Source organism: Equus quagga, chromosome 6 (assembly GCF_021613505.1).
Source record: "Equus quagga isolate Etosha38 chromosome 6, UCLA_HA_Equagga_1.0, whole genome shotgun sequence".
NCBI lineage: Eukaryota > Metazoa > Chordata > Mammalia > Perissodactyla > Equidae > Equus > Equus quagga.
Genome location: NC_060272.1, coordinates 55,467,498 through 55,493,211, shown reverse-complemented (window position 1 = coordinate 55,493,211; position 25,714 = coordinate 55,467,498). Strand labels below are relative to the sequence as shown.

At 39.4% G+C, this 25,714-nt stretch overlaps 1 protein-coding gene across 10 annotated transcripts in view; it reads left to right on the top strand.

Annotated features, from left to right (window-relative positions):
* ENOX1 (ecto-NOX disulfide-thiol exchanger 1) overlaps nt 1–25,714 on the top strand; it is a 535,380-nt gene that overhangs the window by 333,156 nt on the left and 176,510 nt on the right. For all 10 annotated transcript variants that reach the window (XM_046663943.1, XM_046663938.1, XM_046663939.1 and 7 more), the window contains 2 exons: nt 10,811–10,954; nt 11,766–11,903. In XM_046663943.1, the coding sequence (XP_046519899.1) occupies nt 10,811–10,954; nt 11,766–11,903 (282 nt within the window). The remainder of the gene's footprint in view (nt 1–10,810; nt 10,955–11,765; nt 11,904–25,714) is intronic.

The window sequence follows — 25,714 nt, the reverse complement described above, 5'->3', positions numbered from 1 at the left end:
CTTTGTTAGAGAAAACCTCAGTTCCCCAAATCTATAACGACGGAGGTCCAGACTAAGACAAAATGAGCCCTGGGCTCTACGGTTCATTAGCTTTGTGCCCTGGGGTAAATGATCCAAAGGCTTAACTTTCTGAACCTTAGTTGTTGTTCTTTTGTAAAAAGTTTCTAATAACATCTAACTCATAGATTGTTGTGGGTTTTTCATGAGCTCAAAGATGTGGGACTGTTCTATAGTGAGCCATTTTCCTAATGGGCGCCTACTTTATAGACTTTAGCTTTTTGAACTCATTTCAAGTATTAGTGTTAGTAATAATAGCTTTCAAATAAAAATGTCCTTATAAGAATGTTAGTTGCCATCTATGTAAGGTATATTGATGTTTATTCTCAGATTGAAAAGAACTGTGTCACTGTACTACCATGCAAATGTCACTACCAGGAAGAAGGACAGTTGAATTAGCTGGTAGTTAGGAATGGTAGAAAGTTTGGGGAGTGTGTTTGAATGAAGATGTGTCTCCTATTAAAGTTAAGAGTTTGGTGTTCAGAGATTGTACTGTGGGAAGTGTGGAAATAATGCTGCATTTAGTTTTATGTTGACTATGTGTCTCACTGTTATGTCTACCTTGTTTTGGGCTTATTAATGGAACTCTGTTGTAGAGATTGTGTCTGGTTGATATGTTGGATAAGTACACGAATGCATGTCTACTTCACTGTGCAAGTAATAAAATCATCATCTTAATTGCATTAATAGTCAAGGCCTGGTGAACATCTGGAGTAGACAACCACTGCACTTCTCAAAGGCCTTCACTTCTTATACTGCACTGTTTAACCACCACTAGTTGCTGGTTATTTTCTTAGTCATTATTTTACAACAAATATTATCTCATAAACCATAAAACTTAGAATTGCACAAGAATAAGAACATCAGAGGACTTGAAGAGTAGAAGATCTTTTTCATTAAGACTAGAAAGGAAAAAAAGGTGATGATGCTAGTGGGAATTCTTTTAAAATATTTGTTTAGGTTGGGTTTAAGCCATCTACCTGTGAAAATAATAAACCATGGTAGCAATAGCAATATACTGTAATTCCCGCAAAGCACATTCAGCATAATTTCCTTTTTATAAATAATAAAACCATAAATAAATACTATGACTGAGCTTACAAGAAATTACATTCAGTATCACGGGCCAGATGTTTTTCTCTCGTATCTGTGTTCTTTAGGGTCAGCTTTTGCTCGCTCCTCCGCCTTCCCCCGATAATATGTGAGTAATCTGTGAATACATAACTGGGGATGGCATTTGATCCTGACCCGAGTTTGGCGAATTTGCGGGGAAATATAGCTTTATGTCACAGGTAGTAGGCAGGAAGGAGACCGACAGTGCCTCCAAACAGCCATTTAAAACCTTCGTAGGCCCCAGGCAGGGGCAGCTTTACTTTCGGAGGCCCCATCCCAGGTCGTATCAGACCTATGAAATGCACTCCCACCTAACATTCGATACAATCTTGTCTGTAGGACTTTTGGACAAGATTTGTATAATTCTGCTTTTGAAATTATTTGCCTACAAGTTACTCCTTTCACTTAAAACCAGCTCTGATTTCTCTGTAATTGTGCAGACTCAGGAATTTTTGACAAAGTGAAGAAGGAAGGCCTACTTAACAAATAATCTTGAACTATAATGACGTCTACATGAATATTAAATTTGGTAATTATAGAAGTTATATGTAAAAATTCGTAGGTATTTCATTACATGAGTATTTGTTTTTGATCGTGCACATTGACACAGAACATTTTCAGCTCTCTGATAACGCAGACCTCTGTGTCTTCAGTGCCTCACTGATAACACTGCCATAGTTAGAAAACAGGCTGCTTTCTCAGGGGCAGATGGGTCCTTGATCTGGAGGACTGGAGTAGGGAAAGAGCTCCTATTTGAGGAGCTTACTTCTCCGAATGCCATCCCCTGGTAGGGAAGGATTTCTATATGACATTCTTAAGAGGCAAGTGTCACCTCCTACTGTCAGGGAGGATGAGTGTTAATGGGAGAAGGTGGAGTGGGCGGCGGCACACTTACACCTTTTTATGGAAATCCATAACCAAGATAGAGAGAAAATAGAGAAGGCATTATAGCTGTAGAAGCAGCATTTTACAGTGACCTTCAACCTTGTTTTCAGTGCTGGAACCTTCCCATTAGCATTTATTCCACGCCCCCACCCCCCTTTTGGGGGCAGGAACCTCCATGGGGGCTTTCTGTGTTATAAAGGCCTTGATGAGATCACTGCGTGCAGCCAGTCCTTACTTCTGATGATGATCCCTGACCTCCAAAAGCAGCTAGAACATAAAGACCTTTATCAAGAAAGAACCAGGACAATCTTTCCTTTAGCTTCTGAACCATGAGTGGCCCCTGGAGGCTAGAACCACCTTGACGTGCCCCCCTCTTCACCCCCACCCTCAGGAACCTGAATACCTTTGGGTCCCGCAGGCCTTCCTCTCCTCTGGGTACCTCCATTTGATTCTTGCTGAACACAGCCAGTGGCACCAAAGGTTTGACCCTTTTCCTCAGAATGCTCCCTGCCAGCCTAGAACTTTCCAGGTGGATGTCTTGCTGCACATGCATTTGTGTTGGGCGCTCGTGCCTCAGTAGCTCTCCCCCAACTAGCCCACCCCCACGAGGTAGCCACACCATCTGCGACCCCCCATGGAGTAAAAAAGGCCAGTCCAGGGACCGGACTGCCCTGCCCAGTGGTTACAGAATGTGAACAAGGGCCGTGGTTGGTCCTTTAGAGAAAGGGAAAACAAGGTCTCTGGCCCAGGGCAACACAGTGGAGGTCGGGGCGTCCTGCCGAGTCTGTAAGTCCTGGGGTGATGGAGACTGCAGGGCTAATGCTTTATTCATCGTGTTGCAATGGCATCATTAAGAGCACATTAGTTTAAAGAGTAACAAACGTGTTCTTCCGGCCCCTCCTAGGAGAAATGTTAAACAGGATGAGCAACCGGCTCCAGCTGGTCACAGTCTGATCTGGGTTTTATTGCAGGTAGATTTCCATAGATTAAAGAGCTGTAATCAGGGCTTTTTGGAAAATAGATAATTCATTTACCAGAGTTTGCAGCCATTTAAGGGTCACTTATTCACCCACTACAATTAAAATGTTCCACTTTGTAGCTTAATATGTTTTCCATGGTTAAGTCGAGGTGTAAAATGAGTACATAATGAAAAAACTGAGTAAAAAAACAGCACAAATTATAGAATTATACATTGTCTGCCCCTTCTTGTATAAGATAATAATGTTTACAGAAATCGCTTTCTGTGCATAAGTGTGACCGAAAAGACCAGTATGTGACCGATAGGCCTTTCTACACTATGCGTGCATAAAAAGTTGTTCTTTGATTTGTGGCAGCATCTGTGGTTGATAGAATTCACATCTCCTGATGGCTGTGCCTTTGAAGCCTGAAATGCCCCTGAAGTCTGTTGAGGAGGTGTTACCCACTTTGTCAAAATGACTCCTTCCTTGGTCCTCTCTGTTACTCTTTCCTGGCAGCCCATAGCTTTGCCATTTCAAGGGAAGCTTTTCTATAGTTACAGCATTCCGTTTACTTTGTCCGTTCTGTAGGACTTTTTGAGTGGGCACGTGGAGAAAACAGAGAGTACAAACAGGAAACTTGTCGGTTGAGGCGAAGCATTAATTCTCTGACACGTGCTTATTTGCTTTCGTAAACTTGTCTGTGACTGACTTAGTTGGCAGTCATGCCTCCATATCTCGATTCAGGGGACACAAGAGTCCCTTTCCCAAGGCCACACCTCACTGCAGAAGTAGGATTCAAAGGCAGAGCTCAGATCTCTTATTTTCCAGGAAAGGGCTCAGCTGAAGGGAGAATCTGTGAGCTATGACGGCTGTTTTGAAATAGTTGCCTGTCAGAAACACTTGGGGCCTTCTGAACCTAGAAGAAGTTGGAACTGATGAACTCTCCGGTTCGAACTTTGATATTCTATGAACCTGGGTGTGCTTGTCCTGAATCCCAGGGACTTTTTTAGAAAAGGCTTTACTTAAAATGAGACTCTTCTGGTGTTAAGGGATCCAGGCTTATGTTTACGGATGAGATTGCTTCCTTTCATAATTCACTCACCTGCAGGGCCAGCAGTGATAACTTTTCCCATGGTGGGTGTATTTTGGAATGTGGAAACAACATATGACAACATAGTGTGTGTGTGGTTGATAGATACCCATTAATGAGAGGAGTGAGCTGACCTCTTACCTATTTCATACACAGTCTTCAAGTGTGATATTGCCCTTCTCAGAAAATCTGAAACAGTCTGTGTGTGGAAGGTCCTGTATTTTAAAACTTGCTTATACAAAGACTTTGAAGTTACATATTATTGTAATACCATCCAGTCCCATTTTCTTTTCATTTCTGTTGTTTTGTGTGTGTGTGTGTGAGAGAGAGAGAGAGGAAGATTGGCCCTGAGCTAACATCTGTTGCCAATCTTCCTGTATTTTGCTTGAGGAAAATTGTCCCCAAGCTAACATCTGTGCCACTCTTCCTCTATTTTATATGTGGGATGCTGCCACAGCATGGCTTGATGAGCACTGTGTAGGTCCACACCCAGGATCTGAACCCATGAACCCCAGGCCACCGAAGTGGAGTATGCAAACTCAACCGCTATGCCGCTGGGCCGGCCCCTTCTCTTTTTTGTTTTTAATGGAAAGAGAAGTGCTTTATCCCTAAGGTCTCAAGCTTTCTCTTTTATTATTTCATTCAATTTAGAAATACAAAGTGTAATTTTTTTAAAAGCAAAGGTGTCCTGAAAATGAAATAATTTTACCTTTGTCATTTCTCTATATTTATATATGTAACGCCAGATAGTATCTTTCTTTGTGTCGAAAGATAATCTGCTTTATCTACTATCCTGCACATAATGGTTTAGTTGTCTGTTTGGCAAGTTTGGTTATTTTTTTGATTGTATGGTTTCAGAGGGAAACTTCTGGTTCTCTCTCTCTCTCTCTCAACGTTGAGTTCTTCGAAGACAAACATGTCATGAGTAAAACCTTATCATCCATTCAGTAACCATTTCCTCCGTAAGATGGAAGGAAGATGGCTTGAAGTTTAAAACTGGCTGCTAGACAAAGTGGAAAAATGGAGGATGTAATCACAGAGCCTTAATGGTATTTTGTGTTTGAGAAATGGCCGGATCTGCTTTCTATCTTCTGGGGTGCATGCCAAATTGAAAGTTTTGCTTTCTTCCAATGATTTCACTTCTTTAGCACTGTACGTACATGCCTTTGTTACACTAATGCACTGCTTAATGGGTCTAGAGATGCTGTTATTTATAGATTTCAGCTCATTCACCCAGCAGCTGCGAGAAGTCTCACAAAAGGCGAACATCCCTGTAAGCTGCTTCTGACCCGGCAGGGTTTGCCAGGGAGGTGTGGGGTCTTAGATCTTGGAGAATGACTTGTTAAGTGCACCAAAAGCTTATCTGGAAAGATCTAACATTTTTTCAAATTGTCTTTCTTTGACACTTTAAATTCTTCTGTGTTTGAGCTTCCGGCAGCAATTTCCACTCTTGTGTTCTTTGGCTTTCAAACCTCCAGCCTTGGGGATCGGACTCTGGAAGTGAAGTTCCTTTATTACTTCCTTCTTTCCCTTTTCATTTTCCTTTTTCCTTTCCTTCTATGCCTGAATTCATTTGGAAAACATATATATGCATATATGTAAAATTTATGTATAACTTTAAATATTTTATAAATTTATAAATAATTATAATTTTATGTATATATTGAGCACCTGCCGCATTCCAGGTACTGTGCTTGCTAGCTGCAGGGTATGCAAAGATGACTAGCTTCCTTAATCATTCTAAGCTTGTTGTTTATAAACAACTAATTAGAAAATGAAGTTACAAATGCTCATGTAGAGAAAGATACAGCTGCTATGGGGGCACGGAGGAGGGAGTACGCATCTCCTTTGTCTTCTTGCCTTAAAGGACAAACTAAAAACTACTTAGAACAGAAATGGTGTTTGTCCTCAGGTGCACTCTGCTGGGATGTATGTCAAATGGTGACACTTCTGAAAACAGTGATTTTATAAATATATGAGTAACAGGTTAGATATTAAAGAAGACCTTTTGATTTCCTGGCTTTGATGTAAAGTGCTACAGGATTCAGTCCTGCCTCAACTGGTCTTTGCCCGGTTCCATCCTCTGCCCATGCCATTTCCAAGAGGCAACTTTTCTCTCCATCCTTCTCAGGATCTTTTTAGCTTTATTTGATGTAATATTCCTGCTTTACAATTCTCTCATCAGAAATTCCCCATGGAGTCTAATCTAATTTAAATCTCTTCCTCAAAACCTTAATGTTTTTATTTCCCATTAATCAGGAGAGATTGATTGTTAATAACCAACATCCTGTATATTTAACATGAAAAGTTTCTCATGCTTTATCTTATAGTACCTTAGGTAAGCTCCACTATCAGCTCCTCTTCCTTACCCTCTACAAGTTTTCTCCTCTAAAGCACCCCGCTACCCAAAAATTAATCCTAAGAAGTAAGGAGCAATGTAGACTTTATTGACATTTCTGTAGAGAGGGCAGGGAAAGATTTCCACTGTATACTTTCCAATGAATCACTTGAAAATATGCTTTAGTCATTTCTCTTCTCTGAAGTCCCTTTTTCCCTTGGGTGGCCACCAAAGGTCCCTTCTTTCATTCTCCTAAAGCACTTAGCCTTGGTGTCCTCTTTTTCTACATTTTGCAGAGAAATTCCACCCTGCCTCAAAACTTGCACATTCTGCTTATCTCCTAGGTCAGTAAAACAAAAGGCCCCATACTTAACAGAACCCATTCTCCTTAGCCAGTTTAGTAATCCTCTTTACTAATTAGAGTGTGTCCTTTGGGATCCTTTTATATTTGAAGAGATAATAGTGAGAAATTTATAAAGCTGATGAAAGACATTAGCTTTTCTACTTGTTCCTCAGTGGGAGAATTGGTCTGAATTACTTAGTTTACCAGTACAGGAAGCAGAAATGTCTCCCTTATTATTCATAGGCAGTTGCTTAAAGATCATGGAGTTAATACATAAATGACATCTGTTTAACAATATTCTGTATTGCTTTAAACTATGAAACATTTCCATAAACTCAAGAGAGTATCCTACTGATTACATGAAGATCAAAGTGAAATATTTTATTAGTGATAGAAGAGGAAAGTAGAATTTTGGATGGGAATGCATTTTTCTTTTTACTGTAAATATAAACTATGATAATACAAATGAACAATTCCTATAAAAATAAAGTTTCAGATGTCTTATAAGTTTCCTTTGGTATCAACTCTTTACAAGACATTAATAAATCTGATTTTCTCATTATAATTATTTTTCTGTTGAAGTAGGCATGATCCTAATGGCGTACATCAAACAAAATCATTCTTTTTTAGAAAAAAAAAAAAGAAAAGAATTTTCAATACCAACACCTAACTCATCTCTACCCCCTTTTAATAGGAATCTATGTTTTGTGGACAGATGGGTTTTGTTATTTGCAGTGTGTGTGTCTTAGGGACCTGTAAAAATTGGACAGGATTAGAGAGTTGTGTTAGTAAGAGTGGGAGAAGCCTGTGCCATTTTTTTTTTTTTTAGACCAAATAGTATTTTCATATTCTTGGTGAGTTTCAAAATTTATTTGCCCCATTGATATAACCCAGTAAAATCCTGAGCATAAATATGTCTTGTTGAATAGTTACAAAACTGGGCATGAGGTTTTGTACTTGAAAATGCCTTAATGAAGAAGAGGTTAGATTTCAGATGAACCCTGCACAAAGCTGTATTGTTGCCCTTGGCATTTTGTACATCTGATTGTTTTGTGATGATCTTACCTCACTGAAAGCTGTAAATAGAAACTACCAATTTCACAAATTGGTCATAAATCTCTTGAAAGCTTTTGTAGTTGCATAGGCAGAAAGAAACCGAGAGAGAAAACTTCGTACCTCTTTTGAACTACATTGTATTGTTTTATCAAGTAATTGTAGAAAATGAAGAACTATTCTGCTACAAATTAGATGTGGCACAGAAAACTAGGGCAACACTTACTTTTAGAAATATCAAGTGTTACTCACTGTTTTAGAATTAATTACATAATTATCCAGCAGAACACAAAGATCCCAGGGCACCTTAATGGAAACACTACACTTCTAAATAAAATAATAATAATTAGCACCTACAATATTCCAAGTGCTTTATTAGTTAGAATTTTTTAACTCCCCACATCTTTGTGTGTAAATAAACATCATTAGGAATAGTAATCTTTTTTATAGTTTAGAAATAAGAAAACTAAGGCAGAGAAATTGATTTGAATGATAAATTAAGCATTATGGTCTTGAATCCTTTAAAGAGGCAGGTATTCAATAGGAATGATAGATGTTAGTAGAGAACAAAAATAGCTCTTATGACTATTCATAAATTACTAGGTAGTAATTAATTAAAAATATCACCTTTCTTTCAAGCCCAGTGATCAAATCAATTTAATTTTTTTAAAGAATTGCATGGCATCCTTGAGACTATTGAAAATGCCTGAGATGTGATAGAAGTGACTTCACAGTCACCATTCTAGATATGTGGTAGCAACATGAAGTTGTATGGCTTTGAAACTATTGGAGTGGAGGTTGAAGAAAATAATAAATTGAATGTTACAAATTCTCTTTAGGCTGTAAATCCAGGTATACAAACAGTATCAGTTTATTAAGATGGGCATGAAAAGTGTGAGTGGAAGCTATGAGCCTCCAGGACACTTCATGCCCCTTTGTAAGACCATAATGACTAAAATGAAAACTACCATTGGAATGGACTGTTATAGAGCCAAGGAAAGTGAACATGATCCCTAAAACACTGTAGCAAAAAGGCAAGGTGAAACATAGCTCATCAGGCACAAGTCATAAGGCCCACAAGGGAAAGGGAGATGTTCTCTGATAGAGCATTCCAGAACTGCAGACTCACAGGACAGAGAAAAGCTATGATTAATGCCCATTTGGGGAGAATCTGAGGTAGAAGGAAGCCAGCCAGCTAAACTTCATTAGGGGAGATAAGTAAGACAAATAGTGACCTTGTGATCCTTTGAAAGGGTTCTACTACAGGGCCATTTGAGCAAAAGAATGAACACATTCTAGCCTGATTCTTTGTTGCTGATCTGAAATGGTTGGAGATGGAGAAAGGAAAGTGGTTTGAGGTTTCATCACAGAAATATTGGTGGTATGTGGATGGCAGACATTTAGTTCAGCTACCTATTTATGTTATTGAGTTTATTTTACTTGGTGAGAATCTCTTTATCTGATGGCATCCATTGCCTGAGATAATTGATGCACAATACATAAGCACATTCTGAATTCATTTGGGTAGTAGAGTTTAATTGCAAGGAATAAAATATTTGTCCTTAGGATAATTTGCTCCCAAAGTTGGAATCTTTCACTACTAAGTGATGAAGATGTTTCATCTTCCAGCAGACTGTTGGCAAAATTCTCCACTATCTCATATGGCCCCTTAGTTGAGGGCTGGGGACTTGTGAGAACTGTGGAAACAATTTGCTCATTATCCACCTATCCTTGAGACATTGAAACCCAAGCTTCCATTTGAATTAAACTTGTAGTCAACAGGCAATAAGTTTTTCTTTGACACTACACTGTTCAAAGGGATTACTGATACTTACGCCTAAGAATCAAAGAAATAAAAGACTATGCCATAAAAGGGCCAAACTTTCCACTAGATACACAAATAGACCATAGCGTCTCATTCTAATATAGCCATTAACGGAAAGATGGTTTAGAAAACTTTCTACATTTATATCTAAATAAAAATAAATATTGAAATTCAGTTGGTATATCAAATCTACTTAAAATTCAAATTTCTCACCCACCTAAGTGATGTATTTTATCTTTCAGTTTTGAACTGGTGAAGGTGCATTTAAAACATATGTGTACGAATGCTATGTTTTTGCATTTTTAAGGATGGAGAGAAAGCATAGCATTTTATCAATAGTGTGAAACAGAGGGGCCCTTTGCAACTTTATTTAATGTTTTATTGTTCTTTGTTTCTGTTAGGAAAGTGCTTTGAAAAAGTCTAATAAAAATACATATATATAAGCTGTGCCATTCTAGGGAAAATTCAGACCAAACAAATTGTGGCCAGTTAAATCTATCTTTTCATAGAACTGAAAAAAACAAATGCTTTTCCTCTGCTGCCCCAGCACCCTCTAGATCTTCTTTTACGGGCTGCATGCCATTCTTTCCCTTTGCCTTTCCTGACTATTGTAATTTAGGTGCACTCCTTTGCCAGCCTTACGGTGAATGGCTTCTTGCTTTTTTCTTCCTCTTCCCTACTTATTTTTCCTCTCTGAATACATTTCACAGACGACCGTCTTCCAAAATAACAACATCAATTAATTTTTTAACTATAAAAAAATCATCCTTAGCCCTGAGTCTGCCCTCTGCATTGATGTGCAGTGCGTGGAAGAGGCTGTGCAGGGGCTGATAAGCCCCATTCCTGAAGTCTCTTCAGCGGGAGGCGAGGCTCGAGAAGTGCTCGCAGACGGGGCTGTTTATTCAGCCAGCCCAAGCTCTGCTCTAGGCAGGTTGACAGTTGACCCACCCATATCACAGGGCTCTGAAACCAAGCAGGGGGACAGCCACGGAGGCACAGGAAGCAGCTCCACTTCTGTGCCTGTGACTGGAAGTTGTTCTTTGTTGTTTCGTTGTTTGTTTGTTTTGAATAGACGGTAGTTTTTCCCTCGAAGGCTCATTCAGTTAACTGTTATAGTTTCTCACCACACTCTTTTCCCCTTTTGCAGAATCCAATGATCTCCGTGGGGACCCTGCACTCAGCCATCCAACTGCTCCTGCCTCCCAGGATGCTCATAATTCAATAGTAGATGCAGGTGGCATTGAAAGCATCACCCAGTGTCCCCAGCAGCTTCCTCAGATGATGGCTGCAGGTAAATGTCGGTGGCCAGCACAGGACACAAACAAGGCATTTTGAGTTCTTAGTGGAAAAGCTTGCCCAGATGTGAAAGCATGTATTGAACTGGGAGCCTGGGGTCCTCAAAGAAATCAGGCCATGGAACTAGTGACTATCAGAGAGCATTAAGTCAAATTTGACATGTTTTGCTGGTTTTTGGTTTTTTTTATAGCTCTGTGCTATTTGTTTTTAATATTATTTATTTGTTTTTATGAAAGTCTGTGCTTCTAAGAAATATTTTGGAATGTCATTTTAGTCAGACACCTGCATTTCCTTAATGTGATGATGTCAAAAGTTTGTTGTAAGGGAGGGAATATGTTACAAAGTAACACTTAATAAATTCAGTCAGGACCAGTCTGACTACGTGACAGTTGTTTTTAGAGATTCTCTTAATTACTCTCAGAAACAGTTGAATATATTTATTCTTTGTCTACTAAGCCAATTGAGTTGTTTTACCAAGAGAGTATTCCCGCTTTGCCTCTCAACCTTGGAGCTTAACTAAGGTTGTTTCACTGGGAGGAGAAAGCGGTTCTTCAGTTTTTTCCAGGGGTACTTCCTTAATGGCATGCTGTGTATAATATAAAGTACATGTCATTAAGTTTCCTCCCAGAGTGTATTCGGAAACTCTGTTTACGTCTGGAGAAAACATTGCTGTAGATTACAGTGCTTTATTTTTTCGTGGTTTGAGAATGTGCTAAATGAAGCCTCACATCTCTAGAAATGTGATTTCCTTTCAAACAAACACCCTTGCCTATTGACTCTAAGTCGTCGTTTGTTTTTCTCTGCAGCAGCCGATGGTTTGGGGAGTATAGCGATAGACACGACCCAGCTCAACATGTCGGTGACAGATCCCACAGCCTGGGCCACCGCCATGAATAACTTGGGCATGGTTCCTGTGGGGTTGCCTGGACAGCAGCTTGTGTCTGGTAAGCTTTCTCCTGGGTTTGAAGATGCTGGCAGCAGTGCCAAGGGGTGTGGGTGACAGGTGCCCAGTAATCTGTCTGCCCGCAAGTGTTGGGCATGCTCTGTGATTTATGACTGGGGCATGTTTGGCAGGTTGTACTTGAGATTCTTTTCCTCATCACCTTGCTCTCCTGCCTGATATCTGTTCTCAGCAAAAAGCCATACGCAGTATCCATCATCTGTAGCGCTACAACATCAATTTCATATTTTAACTTGGTAACTTGAAGGGCTAATATTTGCCTTCCAATTTGCAAAAGTCCTTCACGTACATTATGCCGTTTGATCCCAGTCGTCTCTTTGAGATAGGTAGTTACTTATTGTTGTTGCTGCTCTCGTTAATGTTTCCATTTTAAAAAACAGAGAAACAGAGGACCAGAGTTTAGGTGACTTTTCCAGCATCGAAGTAGCAGACCTAGAAAACCAGCTCAACTGACTAAATTCCATATTTTCCTTCCAGTACACTTTGGAATCATAATACAATGTGTTCAATAGGGAAAATGTTTAGAAATGTCACAAAGTAGAAGGTCATTTAAAAGATTTCATCATTTATTTTAATACATGTTTATTGAGAATTTTCGTGTGGCCTGTGACAAGTTCTTTGGGAAATAGAATAAATGTATACATATGTAAGTGTCCTTGAGGAGCATGTCTCCTTAAATTGAAAAAAAAAGAAAGCAATGAAAGTAATGTATGGAATCAGGTTTGAAGTAGTGGTGCAGGCTAGTAATGTAGTCATTTCCTGAAGGATCAATCACTGGGGCTCTGAGAGAAGATATAGGGAGGTGGGGCTTGAGCTGTGTGGAAAGATACATAGGACTTGCAACATTCACTCACTCGCTCACTCGCTCACTCATTTGTTCATTCAACAAATATTCATTAGGCACTGTCCAGGTGCAAGGGCTCCAGCAGTCAAAAAAAAACCAGACAGTGTCCTTGCCCTCCCAGAATTTGCAATGCAGAGGTGACAGTCAGTTATTATACCACAATCATTGTTATAATGTCAGAAGAACAATTCACTTTTGCCCATCAAGTTAGATGGGGGTAGATGGTATGCACTAAGTAGAAACCAATTGTCTTTGGAGAGTTGCTGAGTTCTGCACCCACAGACCTGTGGACTTTGTGCTGAGTTGAGCAAGGATTTGTTTGTTTATTTGTCAATAGCAGCCATAGATATAAAATTCTAAGCTAGCAGTAGTAAATTTTATATGTGTGTGTGCATGTGCACATGTGTACCTATATACATACATATATGTGTATACACACATACATACATATATAAATAAATATCTGGTTTCTTTTTTAATATAACAAGAAAGAACTTGAGAGAGGACAGAAGACAAGGGAAAGTGGGCGACAGAAAAAGAAAAGTCAAAGATTGAGTTATAAAACATTATACTTAAGATATTTATAAAATTCTGCAAAATGCTATAAAATTCGTACAACTGAAGATTAGTCTGAGGCGAGATGTGTGTGTATGTACATAAATGGCATTTTCTGTGGTCTGAACGTGTGTTTATCCAGACCGTTTTTCCCTAAAGCTGATCTAGACAGATGCTTCTTTCTAGTAACTTGAAAGTAAAGACTTGTATTTTTCCACTCAAATTTTCCCAACTGCCTAATTGAAATATTCATATAGCAGAAATTACTCTTGTCTCCACCTCTAACTTCTCTCAGAAAATGTTGTGTGACTTCCAGAGTAAGCTGCAACCTCAATAATTCATTATTTTTTCTTAGGATTCTGAGTCTTCTGACATTTTAACCATGACCGATTTATGATTTTCGCAGCAACTTACCATGACAAGAATTACAGCCCTACTCGTTATAGGAGATTTACCGTATCTGCCCTGAATTACGTTCTCTGTCTCCTATATTAGCCAAACTGCTTAAACTGTTTCTGAGCCTTCCAGGGTCTTCTTGGGCATCCCTTCTTCATTTTCCCAGTCTGCCGATTGAACTGAACTCACTTTGTTCTCAGGGCCGCTAGCCGAAGCTACTCATTGACATTATGTTCAGGGTCAGGTTCTGTTTTATTTGGTTAGCGTTTATGTATTTTCTTCCAGTCTTTCCTCTATGCAAACATTTTAACCATATTAAATATAAAATTTTCTATTATGCATTTTTGTTAATATCGTATCGGAAATTATTTTTCTATTTTATAGTTTTATATTTTAAAAAATTTAAATAATCCATTGAATAAATCTTCCTCAGTTTATTTAACTGTTCTGGTGTTTACATTTAGGCTGTTTCCATTTTTTCACTCCTATTAGCCCAGTTTCTTTGGAGAACTTAATCTCTTCAAGCATGTAAAAGCATTTTACCTTCTCTGTAAAAGGATGATTGTATCTCTTTCATGGGACTGTTGTGAGATTTAAATATAACTTACATAAAATAGCTGCATTGTACTTGAGCATAGTAAGTATGTATTAAATATTACTCTTATTTCTTCTTCCTTTTTGCTCTTTTATTTAACAAATAATATTACATTGAACACTTTTATGCATAGAGCTTTTCAGCAATTAGAATTATTTCCTTCAGATAGACTACTATGTGTAGAATTAGCAGGTCAAAAGAAATGAACGTTTTAGAGTTTCTTGGTAAGTACTGGGCAATTAATTTCCAATACATACATATGTATTTACTGTTTACCAGTTAGATATGCAAAGATGGCATCCTATTTTTTTTCCTTAAATTCTTTCATAACTACCCTTTGAAAGTTATTTCCCTTCTCCCCCTTCATTTTCTATTCATAGTTCTTCTTTTGTAAATAGATTATTTTTATACTGAATCCATTTATCAGATAATGTTCTTGGTGATTTTTTTTATTGGTTTATGTTTGGTCATTAATTGTTAAGTAAGCATTTTGATCTTTGGCATTCCTATTTCCTAAAAATATTTATCCAGTCTGTCTTTTGCCTCTAAATGTCTGTTTATTTTTTTTAAAAAGTTATGTTTAACTTTTCCTCTGTGAGTTCTTTATTCTATTTCTAAATACAGAACGGTTTTCGCACTCTAGAAGCTGATATGTATTCCCAATTTTCCTTGCCTCCATTGATTTACTTCCTTCTTTTATCAGAAAATCAATTCTTATGTATATTTTTCTCCATTTCTGAAATATCTATTTTGTACTACTAATCTACTTTATTCCAGCAACACATTGTTTCAGTTCTTACAGCTCTATAGTATATTTACATGAAGTATCTTAGACTCTTTTTACTGTACCTAATGTGTAGTGTATTTGTTTCTTCCCAACATAGTCAGCCACAGAATGTTGCTTTCGCTCAGTTTTCATGCAGTCCGCCTCTGAAATTCTTCAGTGTGGCTGTAGAATGTTAGAGGCAGTCTTTAATGTCTCAGAAGGGATTTAAAGATTATTTAGTGTAACCTTCCTTCCAAGAAATCTCCTCTAAAACATCTCTGACAGGATTATGGAGAGGCTGGATTTTATGAGCACTTGGCTTTCTCCCAAAGTTTCTGATATTTCTAAATGGCCAACTACTCTTCCCATATTTGTTAAAATTAAACTGACACTAAATCCCATTCCTTACTGCTTCTTCTATTTATTGAGAGATTAAAATTATCAGCAAAACAAGGCACACATTTTTCATATCCTCTGATTTTATCAAAGGGGTTTCCCAGGAAATCAATCACTCATTACTCTCACATCGTGCCTTTCTGATGTGTGTTGTGAGCTCCCACAATTACGCCTCTTTCCTTTTTCTCCCCTTTTATTATCACCCCGATGTTCCCCAGCACGATCCCATTCCCACTTTGGTGAACTTCCCTGTCTACCCTCTGCATATGAAGTGCTGCTGAGGCCATTACATTGCACTTGTTTCTTTTATCCAAAACACACCATTATGTTGTTCTACTCCAGCCCTAAATTCCTACTCCAGTGTCGTGGTTTATCTGTGAGATAATATTTACCTGCTTATGTTATTGTTTCATGTTTATTTTACTCCCCGTATTTTTAGTTTTGTGGGATTTTGCTGTTGTTATTGTTGTTGTTGACTTGTTCTTATTATCAATACTTTGTGCACTGTATAGATCCAGGTTTTCTAAACTGGCCTGTTGGAACATCAGTGTCCCACAGTTGTTGTTAGTTAGAGTGGACGTCATATAAGTATCTATGTGGCCTAAAAACCATGGCAAACTCTGGGTTTACCGTGAGTAAGTTGCTTTCTTTGAGCATTTCCTCAGAGCCTATACTACGCTAACGTGCAACGTGCAGTTTCAAAGAGTGGCCTCTAGTATGTAGGATTCCCCAAACTTAACTTAGCCCTTAAGAAAATATCTGTTAGCATCTCATGACGCTAGCATATAACCATCTAAACCAGATTTTCCCCATCGACTGTGGAGATGCTTCTCCACTACCACCCGTCTTCCTCTGCCATATATGATATCCACCCTGTGATCCAGTTTACAACTTTGTTTGTTTTCGCTAAACAGTGCTGCTCTCTAATCTCAAATTTCAAAATACTTCTCTTGTGGTCAGGTGTTGCCTGAAACCTTCTTCTCAGTTTTCTGTGATACATGTTGTCACTTTCCAGGAGCCCCCACCTCTGGTGTCATCAGCTGAAATCCAGAATATCAAATTCTGAGCTTTGACACCATCTGTGTGACCAGCTGCTCCCTTCCTATATACCCTGGCTTCTTTTCCAGAGTTATAATCATCAGCTGGAAGAGTTGAAAAGCAGCAGCTGAGTCCCCAGGTTTTAAGTTTCTTGCCCAGGCCTGCACGGGAACTGGTACTACTTTCTGGTTATTCTCTGGCTATGAGATTGTACCTTGCTTTTCTCTAAACTTTTTGAAATCTCCTTTCCTAATGTCGGCAACTTCTCCTTAGCTGTTATTGACTTTAAGTGACATGTATCTTTTACCCCAGGTTTCTTAGCATGCCATTTGTCATATGTCAAATGCATGTTCTGAAGAGCATCATACTCCCTATTAGCTATGGAAGGGTATATACAAAATGGTGCCGCATGCCTTATCGGGGATTAACTTGGAGCCAATAAAAAAATGTCTTGACACCGACAAGTATCTGTGAACCCTCTGAATTGTTCCTTGGCTCATACCTTGCTGTTTTTTCTTGAGAACCTCTGACTTCACTATCACTGCTTCTGTTCCCTGCCACTCTGAGAAGAGCTTAGCTTTGTAACTCGTGGGGAGACTAAGATGGGTTACAGTCGCCTCTTGTCCTCTTCCTTCCCCTTTCCCATTCACTGAGGCTTCCACTCATTTTAATTCCACTCTGCGTCCTCAGGATATCTTTTTCTAGTTTCCTTCTTGGGTTGTTTAATCCTCCCAGGAACACCTTTATCCTCTTTAATATGCCCAGATATGAAGAGGCATTTGTTAAATCCTTTCATCTCCGGAAGCATCACTCTTTAACTGGGATTTATTGAGCCAGACGTTATGCTGACAACTGGGAATACAAGACATAGACCTTACTCTCATATTTTAGAGCCTGTGGGAGAAACAGAGAAGAGTAAATAAGCAAATACAAATCAGCATGATAAGTGGTTCTGCTCCTAACAGACAGAAGGTGCTAGAGGACGTCACTAAAGAGTGTTAAGCAGGGGCGTGCTGTGGTTAGAGTTGTATTTTTACGGAGCACTTTTGTAAGTCCTGTAGAGAGCTGATGGGAGTGTGGAAAGGTTGGCAGCAAGGGGATCAGATGGGAAGCTGGAGCAGTTACCTAGATAAGAGATAGTAACGGCAGTAATGGCAATAGTGATCGTGGCAGTGGACCTGGAGAGAAGTGAAGGGACTCGTCAGACATTTAATTATAGAAACAGTAGGAATTGGTGACTGAGTCCATATAGAATGTAAGGAGAGTGAAGAATCAACAGTGACTCCTGGGTTTCTAGCTTTGGAAACTGTGTAAATGGTGGGGTCATTTACTGAGATAGGGAAGGCTAGAAAAGAAGGGTGGGGGAAGATGGCGAGTTTCTTTCTGGATGTGTTGAATTTGAAGAACCCGTTGAAAGGAAACATGTGATGCATGTTCAGATTTAAGGTCTAGAGCTCGTGATAGAAGGGTGGATGGAGATGTAGCTTTGGCAGTCACAGCACGTGAATGGGCAGTGATGACCTAGGAACCTTTCTCCCCTGGCCACGCTTTTGCTATGAAATTAGAAATAGGCCCTCGGCTGCTCACTGAGTTGTCAGCCTAACCTCCAATTGTGTCTCCAAATATCTTCTCCATCTATTTCCTCTCTCTCTCTCTCTCTTTTTTTATGCCGAGGAAGATTGGCTCTGAGCTAACATCTGTGGCAATCTTCCTCTGTTTTTTTTTTTTTTTTTTTATATGTGGGACACCACCACAGCATGGCTGGTGAGTGGAGTAAGTCCCCACCAGGGTCTGAACCCAGACCGCCAAAGTGGAGCATGTGGAACTTTAACCACTTGGTCACGGGGCCAGGGCCTTTTTCATCTCTTTTGACTCTCTGGATTCCTGTCCATTGCTGGGCTCTAAGGTTTGAAATGAGAGAAGGAGTCTGAGATAAAAAGAACATAATGTAGGAATCTATGCCTGAAACCATCTTATCAGCTCACAGAGACACTCAGATGGACTGTCTGTTGATAAACCATCACACATTCTTGTTTGTAAAATGAAAATAATACTCAAACCAGCAAACTTTATTTAGTCACTTCAGATATTAATGGTGACACCCTCTGACACAGGCGTGATTAAGAGGATATAGATAGCCTGCTGTATAGTGGTTGGGCTGTCGAAAACATGATGCCCAGAGTCGTCTTTTGTTTTTATTTTCCATCTTGTTGAAAGATTTCTCATTATCAAGTGTCAGAAAGCAAATAGGCCCTTGACTTATGTTTGACAATTTATGTACCTGATTTCATATATTCTTGACAGTTCTGTTTCCCTTTCCTGGTTGTTTACCCTTTTCTCCCCAAGACATTAGGACAGTATATTGGTATATTCATTCATTCATCACAATATTACTGAAGATTCAAAATGTACAGCATATTTTACAAGGCTCTAGAGAAACAGCAATTTACACAACAGACAGGTCATACTCCTGTGGAGCATGCATATTTCTAAAGAAGCAAATGTTATGCAAATAACTGCAAATGCTTATTTAATTATAATTGTGGGACATTACAGAAGAAGGACTGGGAGCCTGACTTAGTGTGGAGGTATTGGGGGGAGGGTGCAGAAAAGGGTCCTCTGAAGAAGTAATGTTTAGGCTAAGACCCCAAGGATAAATTAGAGTTATGCAGGTAGCAGGAGGGAAGGACAGGAAGAAAAGGGGAATTTGGGAAGATGAGAAAATTCTATAAGCAGAAAGTTCCCTGTGCAAAGGCCCAAGGTGGGGGCCGACCCCATGGCCGAGTGGTTAAGTTCATGTGCTCCGCTTCGGTGGCCCAGGGTTTGCCGGTTTGCATCCTGGGCGTGGACCTAGCACCGCTCATCAAGTCATGCTGAGGCAGTGTCCCACATAGAAGAACTAGAAGAACCTACAACTAGGATATACAACTATGTACTGGGGGGCTTTGAGGAGGAAAAAAAAAGGAAGATGAGTAACAGATGTTGGCACAGGGCCAATCTTCCTCACCTGAAAAAAAAAAAAGTAAGAAACCAGAAACCAATATTTTAAAAAAAAAGGCCCAAGGTGATAGGGGCTTGCTTCTTTCAAGGACATGAAAGGTGGATGTGTTTGGGCAAGAGGTGATAGTTGGAATGGGGTGGGTTTGGCAGATTGGTACTTTGCATGAGTCTGGAGAGGTTGGCTGGGCCAGATCATACTTGCCAAAGTAAGGAGTAGAGATTTTATTTGAAGTGCAAGCTATTGAAGGATTTTGAGCAGACAAGTAACCTCTGACATGTTTAAAAGAGAAAAAAAATCACCCAAGTTGGTTTATAAGCACTGGATTGAAGAGTGGCAGCAGAGGCGTCTGGCCATGCATCTGGAAAGCTTCTGGAAGTCCAGAAAGAGGTTATGGAGGTAGATGGCCTAGATCTGTCTGTATGGACCGAAATATTGAGAACCTACTGTGTGTCGGGCATTGCTGTAGGTGCTGGGGATGCACATGCCCTGCTGGAGGTTTCATTCGAGTGCTGTGTTTATGATGTGTGTGTCTACAGTATTTCTAGAGATAAAAGAATCTGTAGAAAATTGTTTCCAAAAAATATTTGCTTGGGCCTGTACTGTCTACTAGATAAGGTAATTGACATCACTTAAAACAAATCGAGGCCTGTGCTCAGATAACTCTCCACAGGTGACAACACCCTGTATCCTTGTTGGCTAGAGATGTTATAAAATGACACTCCTTTTCAAATGCTTGCATAACGTGATATAGTCATTTGAAATATAATCATTTTTCTCCTTCATGGACTGAAGCAATATAAACTTATTTGCTTTAAAAATTTACTTTGTACATTGACTTCTACTGAATTATCAATGCATAATTTTTTTTTCTTTCTGTTTATGTCACAACAAATATATTTTTTTAATTTTATACTAGTTCTCTCAATTAGCTTAGTCTTTATTTGTTCTGTCATACTCTGGTATGTGTACCGCTTAACTAGCATTTTGAACTGTCCTAGTCACTTTCTTACCCACTAGACTAAAACTAGAGAAAATATTTTAAAAGAATGGTATGTATATTTACACATGATAGATATATTAAGAATATACATATTGCATACAAATACATAATGGGTATATGTGCATATACATCACAAGCACCCATTCCCTAATTATCTTGTTTTCCTTTTCTTCTGTTGGAATAGAGAAGCTTTGCTGCCTTTACCAGCTCCATGAGCTGAAGGGAAATATTTGGATTCTATAGTGGAAAATTGTATCCTGCCCCCATAGTAGGCATTCTAATGTAGCTGAGGACACGAGAAAAACCAAATAGTTAAATTCCTACATGAAAATCAATTTGTGTGTTCCTATCCTGTGCACACACACACACATGCACGCATATTCTGTGTATCAAATCTTTGTTTTGAATTAATGTCAAAGCCTTTTATTTGTAAATATAGAATAATTGCATAGTGACTTCTCCTGTTCAATATCTTGTTTCCTGTTGTTATTCTGCAGCCTTATCATTTACTATGTGTTACATACTGTGTTTTTGAGTTGTAGATATATCACATTATGCACTTATATAATTAGGCTATTGTTTATCTAATAGACTGCACTGGACTGTACACTTATGTGGGCAAGAACCATATCTAATTCATTTGTGTTTCTCATGAAACACAGAGCTGGGTGCTCAATAACTATATATTGAGTATATGAGTGTAAGGGTGAATGAGTGTATGATTTGATTCATTTATATAAATAATTATATAAAGATGTGTAAATTTTGGAAGTCATTTGTATACCTGGCCCTTAGACCATGCTAAAGTACAGTTATGTCTTTATTGATGGTGAGATGTGAAGGGTAGCCGCAACCATCAGCTCCCTTATTTGACATCTGTGATTTATTTTTCTCATAATTGAGCATTAACTTTCCTGATTACTTCTTGTTTCTTCTTTTATAAAGATCTATCCTCCCTTTCTCTCCCTGTCATGCTTGTGCTTTCATCTACCTTCTTATACATATGGAGCATATTTACAATAGCTGTGTTAGTGTGCTTATCTACTAATTACTTTATTGGTGATGTTTCTAAGTCTCTTTCTTTTGATTGGTTTTTCTCCTCATGATGGGTCATATTTTTCTGCTTCTTCACATGCCTGGTAATTTTTATTGGATGCCAGACATTGTGAGTTTTACATTGTTATGTGCCGGATTTTTTGTATTCCTTTAAATATTTTTGAGATTGTTCTGAGATGCAGTTAAGTTCCTTGGAAACCATTTAATTCTTTCAAGGCTCTCTTTTCAATTTGGGTGAGTGGGTCCAGGGCAGACTTGAGACTGGAGATATTTTTGTCCCACTTCTAAGGCAAGACGCATCTGGGAACTCTACCCCAGTATATCGCAAGGTTTCTTCTCCCTGGCTAATGGGAATTCGATCTATTTCTAGCCCTTTGTGAGCTTTGGGAATGGTCCCACCTGCTCGTTTCCCATGGTTCTTGCCTCAGCCTTAGTACTTCCCCCATATGCCTGATCAGTACTCAGCCAAAGACTGCAGGGGAACCCTCTGAAGATCTCCAGAGCTCACTCTCTGATTGGCTTCTTCCCCTCCAGTGCCCTCCTATAATTTCCAGCTGCCGTGGCCTCCCTGAACTCAGGTACCCCTCAGGCTCTGTTTGGATTTCTCTTTCTTGAGTTAAATCCTGGAAACTTTCTAGACAGTAGACTGGGACAATCACAGGTTTCATTTCATCTGCCTCTTTTCTCTCAATAATCTCTGTCCTGCACTTCCTGTTGTCCAAAGCTTGAAAACTGTCATTTCATATATTTTGTCGGACTTTTTTAGTTGTTTGGGGCAGGAGGATGAATTCCATCCCTGCTACTTCCTCATGGCTGGAAGCAGAAGTTTGCAGGCAAAGTCTTTGTAAAATATGTGGGTTCCCTAGGCACATAATTAGTATATATCTGAGGCGGTGATATGAGTGATTTTACTAAGAATGCTGAAAAGGATAGTAACAAACCCACCAATTACTGAGCACCTCATATGTAACAAATACTCTAAATATTTTGCTTCATTTAATCCTCCTCTAGCTAAATATTATTACCCCCATTTTCTAGATAAGGGAACTGAGCTTGGGTGATGTTAATTAGCTTACCCAAGATTACCTAGGAAGAAAGAGGCAGTGCTAGAATTGAAATCCAGGTCTGTCTGCCTAAACTGTTTCCACTATAGCAGGATTTGGGGGGAAATGACTAAAGCAAAACCCCCTATGTTTTTGCCTTAATCCAGCCCATCTTTACACTTTTACTTTATTTTATTTTATTTATTTATTTTATTTTAGGTGGAAATACATCATAGTGTGGGATGAGTGGTAATTGTAAAGATTTTTTGTATTACATTGAAATTGAAAAGATTTCAGTTATTTAATTTTTATGTGTATCATTTTTTATTGTGCTTAAAATCTGGAGATTTCCATTCAGCCTTATGAGTGTAGGACTTGAGGTCCAGTGATTTAGAATTTGTACTAAAGTGTAACCAGGAATAACTTAGTAATATAAAGCAAACTGCTATAAATAAGGCCATGGTGGTCGTGCCCTCCGGTTTATGACAGTGACCAAAAAAATCATAAAGATGGGGAGAATATGTACATTATGTTTCAGTCTAAAAGTAAGTAAAGAAAGCTCTCCTAAAGAAAAAAATAAACTTCAGATTTTTCAGTGATTAACACAGATAAGATGGACTTGGGTCAACTTAAAATATTCACTCTCTGGGAAGTACAGAATCCAGAGCAGGTGGGCTTGTCAATTTGCTAACACAAGTGGAGAGGGTTCTTGGCTGAAGGATTCTATTCTCTCAGAAAAATAGGAGGCAAGGTCATCTGATGAGGTTAAGTGGGCTGAAGAGGAATAGAAAGTTTGAGAAGGGGGAACCTTGGAAGGTATTCACTAGGGGACCGAGAAGGAGCTGACTATAGAAATATAGTAAGGTTGGCGAACACTAATTGAGAGCCTACGTGATTTTCTCCAGCAGCGTTATGCTTTCCCAGCAGGCAGGTCCAGAGAAGGAAGGTGAGCTTTACCCAGGTTGGGTTTCATCAGGTGGCTGGAATGAAAAGACAGGGCACAAAGAAGATATGAGCATTTACAGGGGCTTCACAGGATGGAAGGAGCTGATGAGGGTAAGCTGGAAGTTGGAAGGGTTGGAAGGTGTGAAGGAGGGAGGAACATTAGCTGATAACGCAATAAATGCAGACCCTTTCCAGGGTATTTGCAAAAGAAAAAATTCTTTTCCTTAGAAATTGAAGAACTGTCTCTGCAAGAGGCAGGTGGAGGCTTCAGAGCCTGAGATCTTGGGTCTGAAGCTAGGCTCTTTCCCTGAGCTGTGCAAGCTTGGGTAATTATTTAATTTCTCTGAGTTTATTGGTCTATAAACAGGGAGATAATAATACAACATCAGGGAATTGTTGCAGTTTCCAGAATCGGTAATATAAAGTGTGGGACATTCTGTAGGGATCCAAACGTGTTAGTTTGCTTTACCCTCATTGGAGAGCAGTTTAGGGAAAAGTAGAGAAGGGGAGAAGAGTGGCCTTGGATGACTTCTTCTGAAAGAAGACTTGGCCCCTGTGAAAAACAATTCTCGTGGACTGATTTTTCTCCCGTTTTGGAAGCAGTGACAACCATTCTCCTCTAAAGCCCTGTGGCGGCACCCACATGCGCCCAGAGCACACCCATAAATTGTAGCTCTAAGACAGTATTACTCAAAGTTTTTTCCACAAGTCACCTGTGTCTACATTCCCTGGACTGTAGATCTCAGGGCACTATTTCAGATGTTCTGAAACATGAGGCCTTGGAAACTACCACTGAAAATCTGAGAATACAACTCCTTGAAGCACTTCAGGAGCTGCGCTGGTGGGGAAACAAAAAAGTACCCCATTTGGCCTGGCGAGGGATAGGGAAGCTTGTCTGATGCCCCGTATCTGTGGTCTTAACTACAACACAGTTTTACAACTGAAATCTTTCTGTAAAAGTAGCTGAGCCAAAAAGTACCTAAAAGGTAGGTATAGGTGCAAATTTTAAAAAATCACATATTGAGTATCTACTATGCTCAAGCCCTGTGTATAATCTCATATAATCAGGCTTCGTCTTGAAAAAAGATGTCTTGGGCATCAATACACACATCCTTGGACTGTAATAAACTATATTTTCCTCCTCATCAGGGACATTTACTTGCTGTCATAGAAGATACAGTTTTGACCTTGAAGGTCTGCTTCTGAAAGTTTACTCCTGTCGGGTAAAGGGACACTTTATCCTTAAGGGGGAAGAGAAATACCATAGTCTTTAAGTTCACTAAGTCCTTCCAACCACAAGGGCATCTTTAAAGAAATATTCCTCACTTCCCTGGATGGGACTCTGGTGACCTCCATCAGTTAATGCTTCCTGGTCATTTATTCCATCTCAGCAGGAGAAACAGGCCTCAGCGCCCTAACAGGAGGTGACTAAAGCTCCGCGGGGGACCCTCACATAGAGTGAATTATTGCTGACGAGGTTCTAACCAGAGACATTTTTATGAGCTGTGCAATCACTCAAAAATGTTCATTTTATATTTTTAAAGTTCAGTGGCCTCTCTCTGGGAAACCATGTATTTGAGAACATCTTTTTGAATTTGTTCATCCCCAGCTGTGAGAAATACTGCCTAGTCATGGGTAGGAAAAAAGCAATTTAGGAAAATAATAGAGGAAGATGGTGATGTCATTCTTGTCTGGGTTTCGATGTCATCCTTGCTGGGACTTGGCCAGGAGAGGGGCAGGCCAGGGGCTCTGCAAGAGGAGAAAAGGAGCCTGGTATGCAGCAGGCCCTCACTGACCAGAGAAGACTGAGGAAGGCACGAAGGGGCAGAAAAAGCCGGTCAGTATCATGTGGGGAACCAGAGTGCTGAGGGCCCTGGAGACTTGGCATGATTCCTCCTCTGCTCTGTCATGTGGTGGCTAAGTGACATGGGCCAGTTGCACAGATCGAGGGCCTTGCCATACCCACTTGTCAAGGGAGGGTGTCCAGGCTCCCTTAAAACTCTGAAATTCTATGATTTGGGAAAATCCTGAAAGTCAAGAACACAAGGTATTGCTATGCACAATGCTAGAGTGACTAGCATCCAGGTAATACCTTGAGGAAATAAAGCAAGATGGTAACTTTTAACAGGAACCACAGGAAGAGTATCTCTATAATTAAG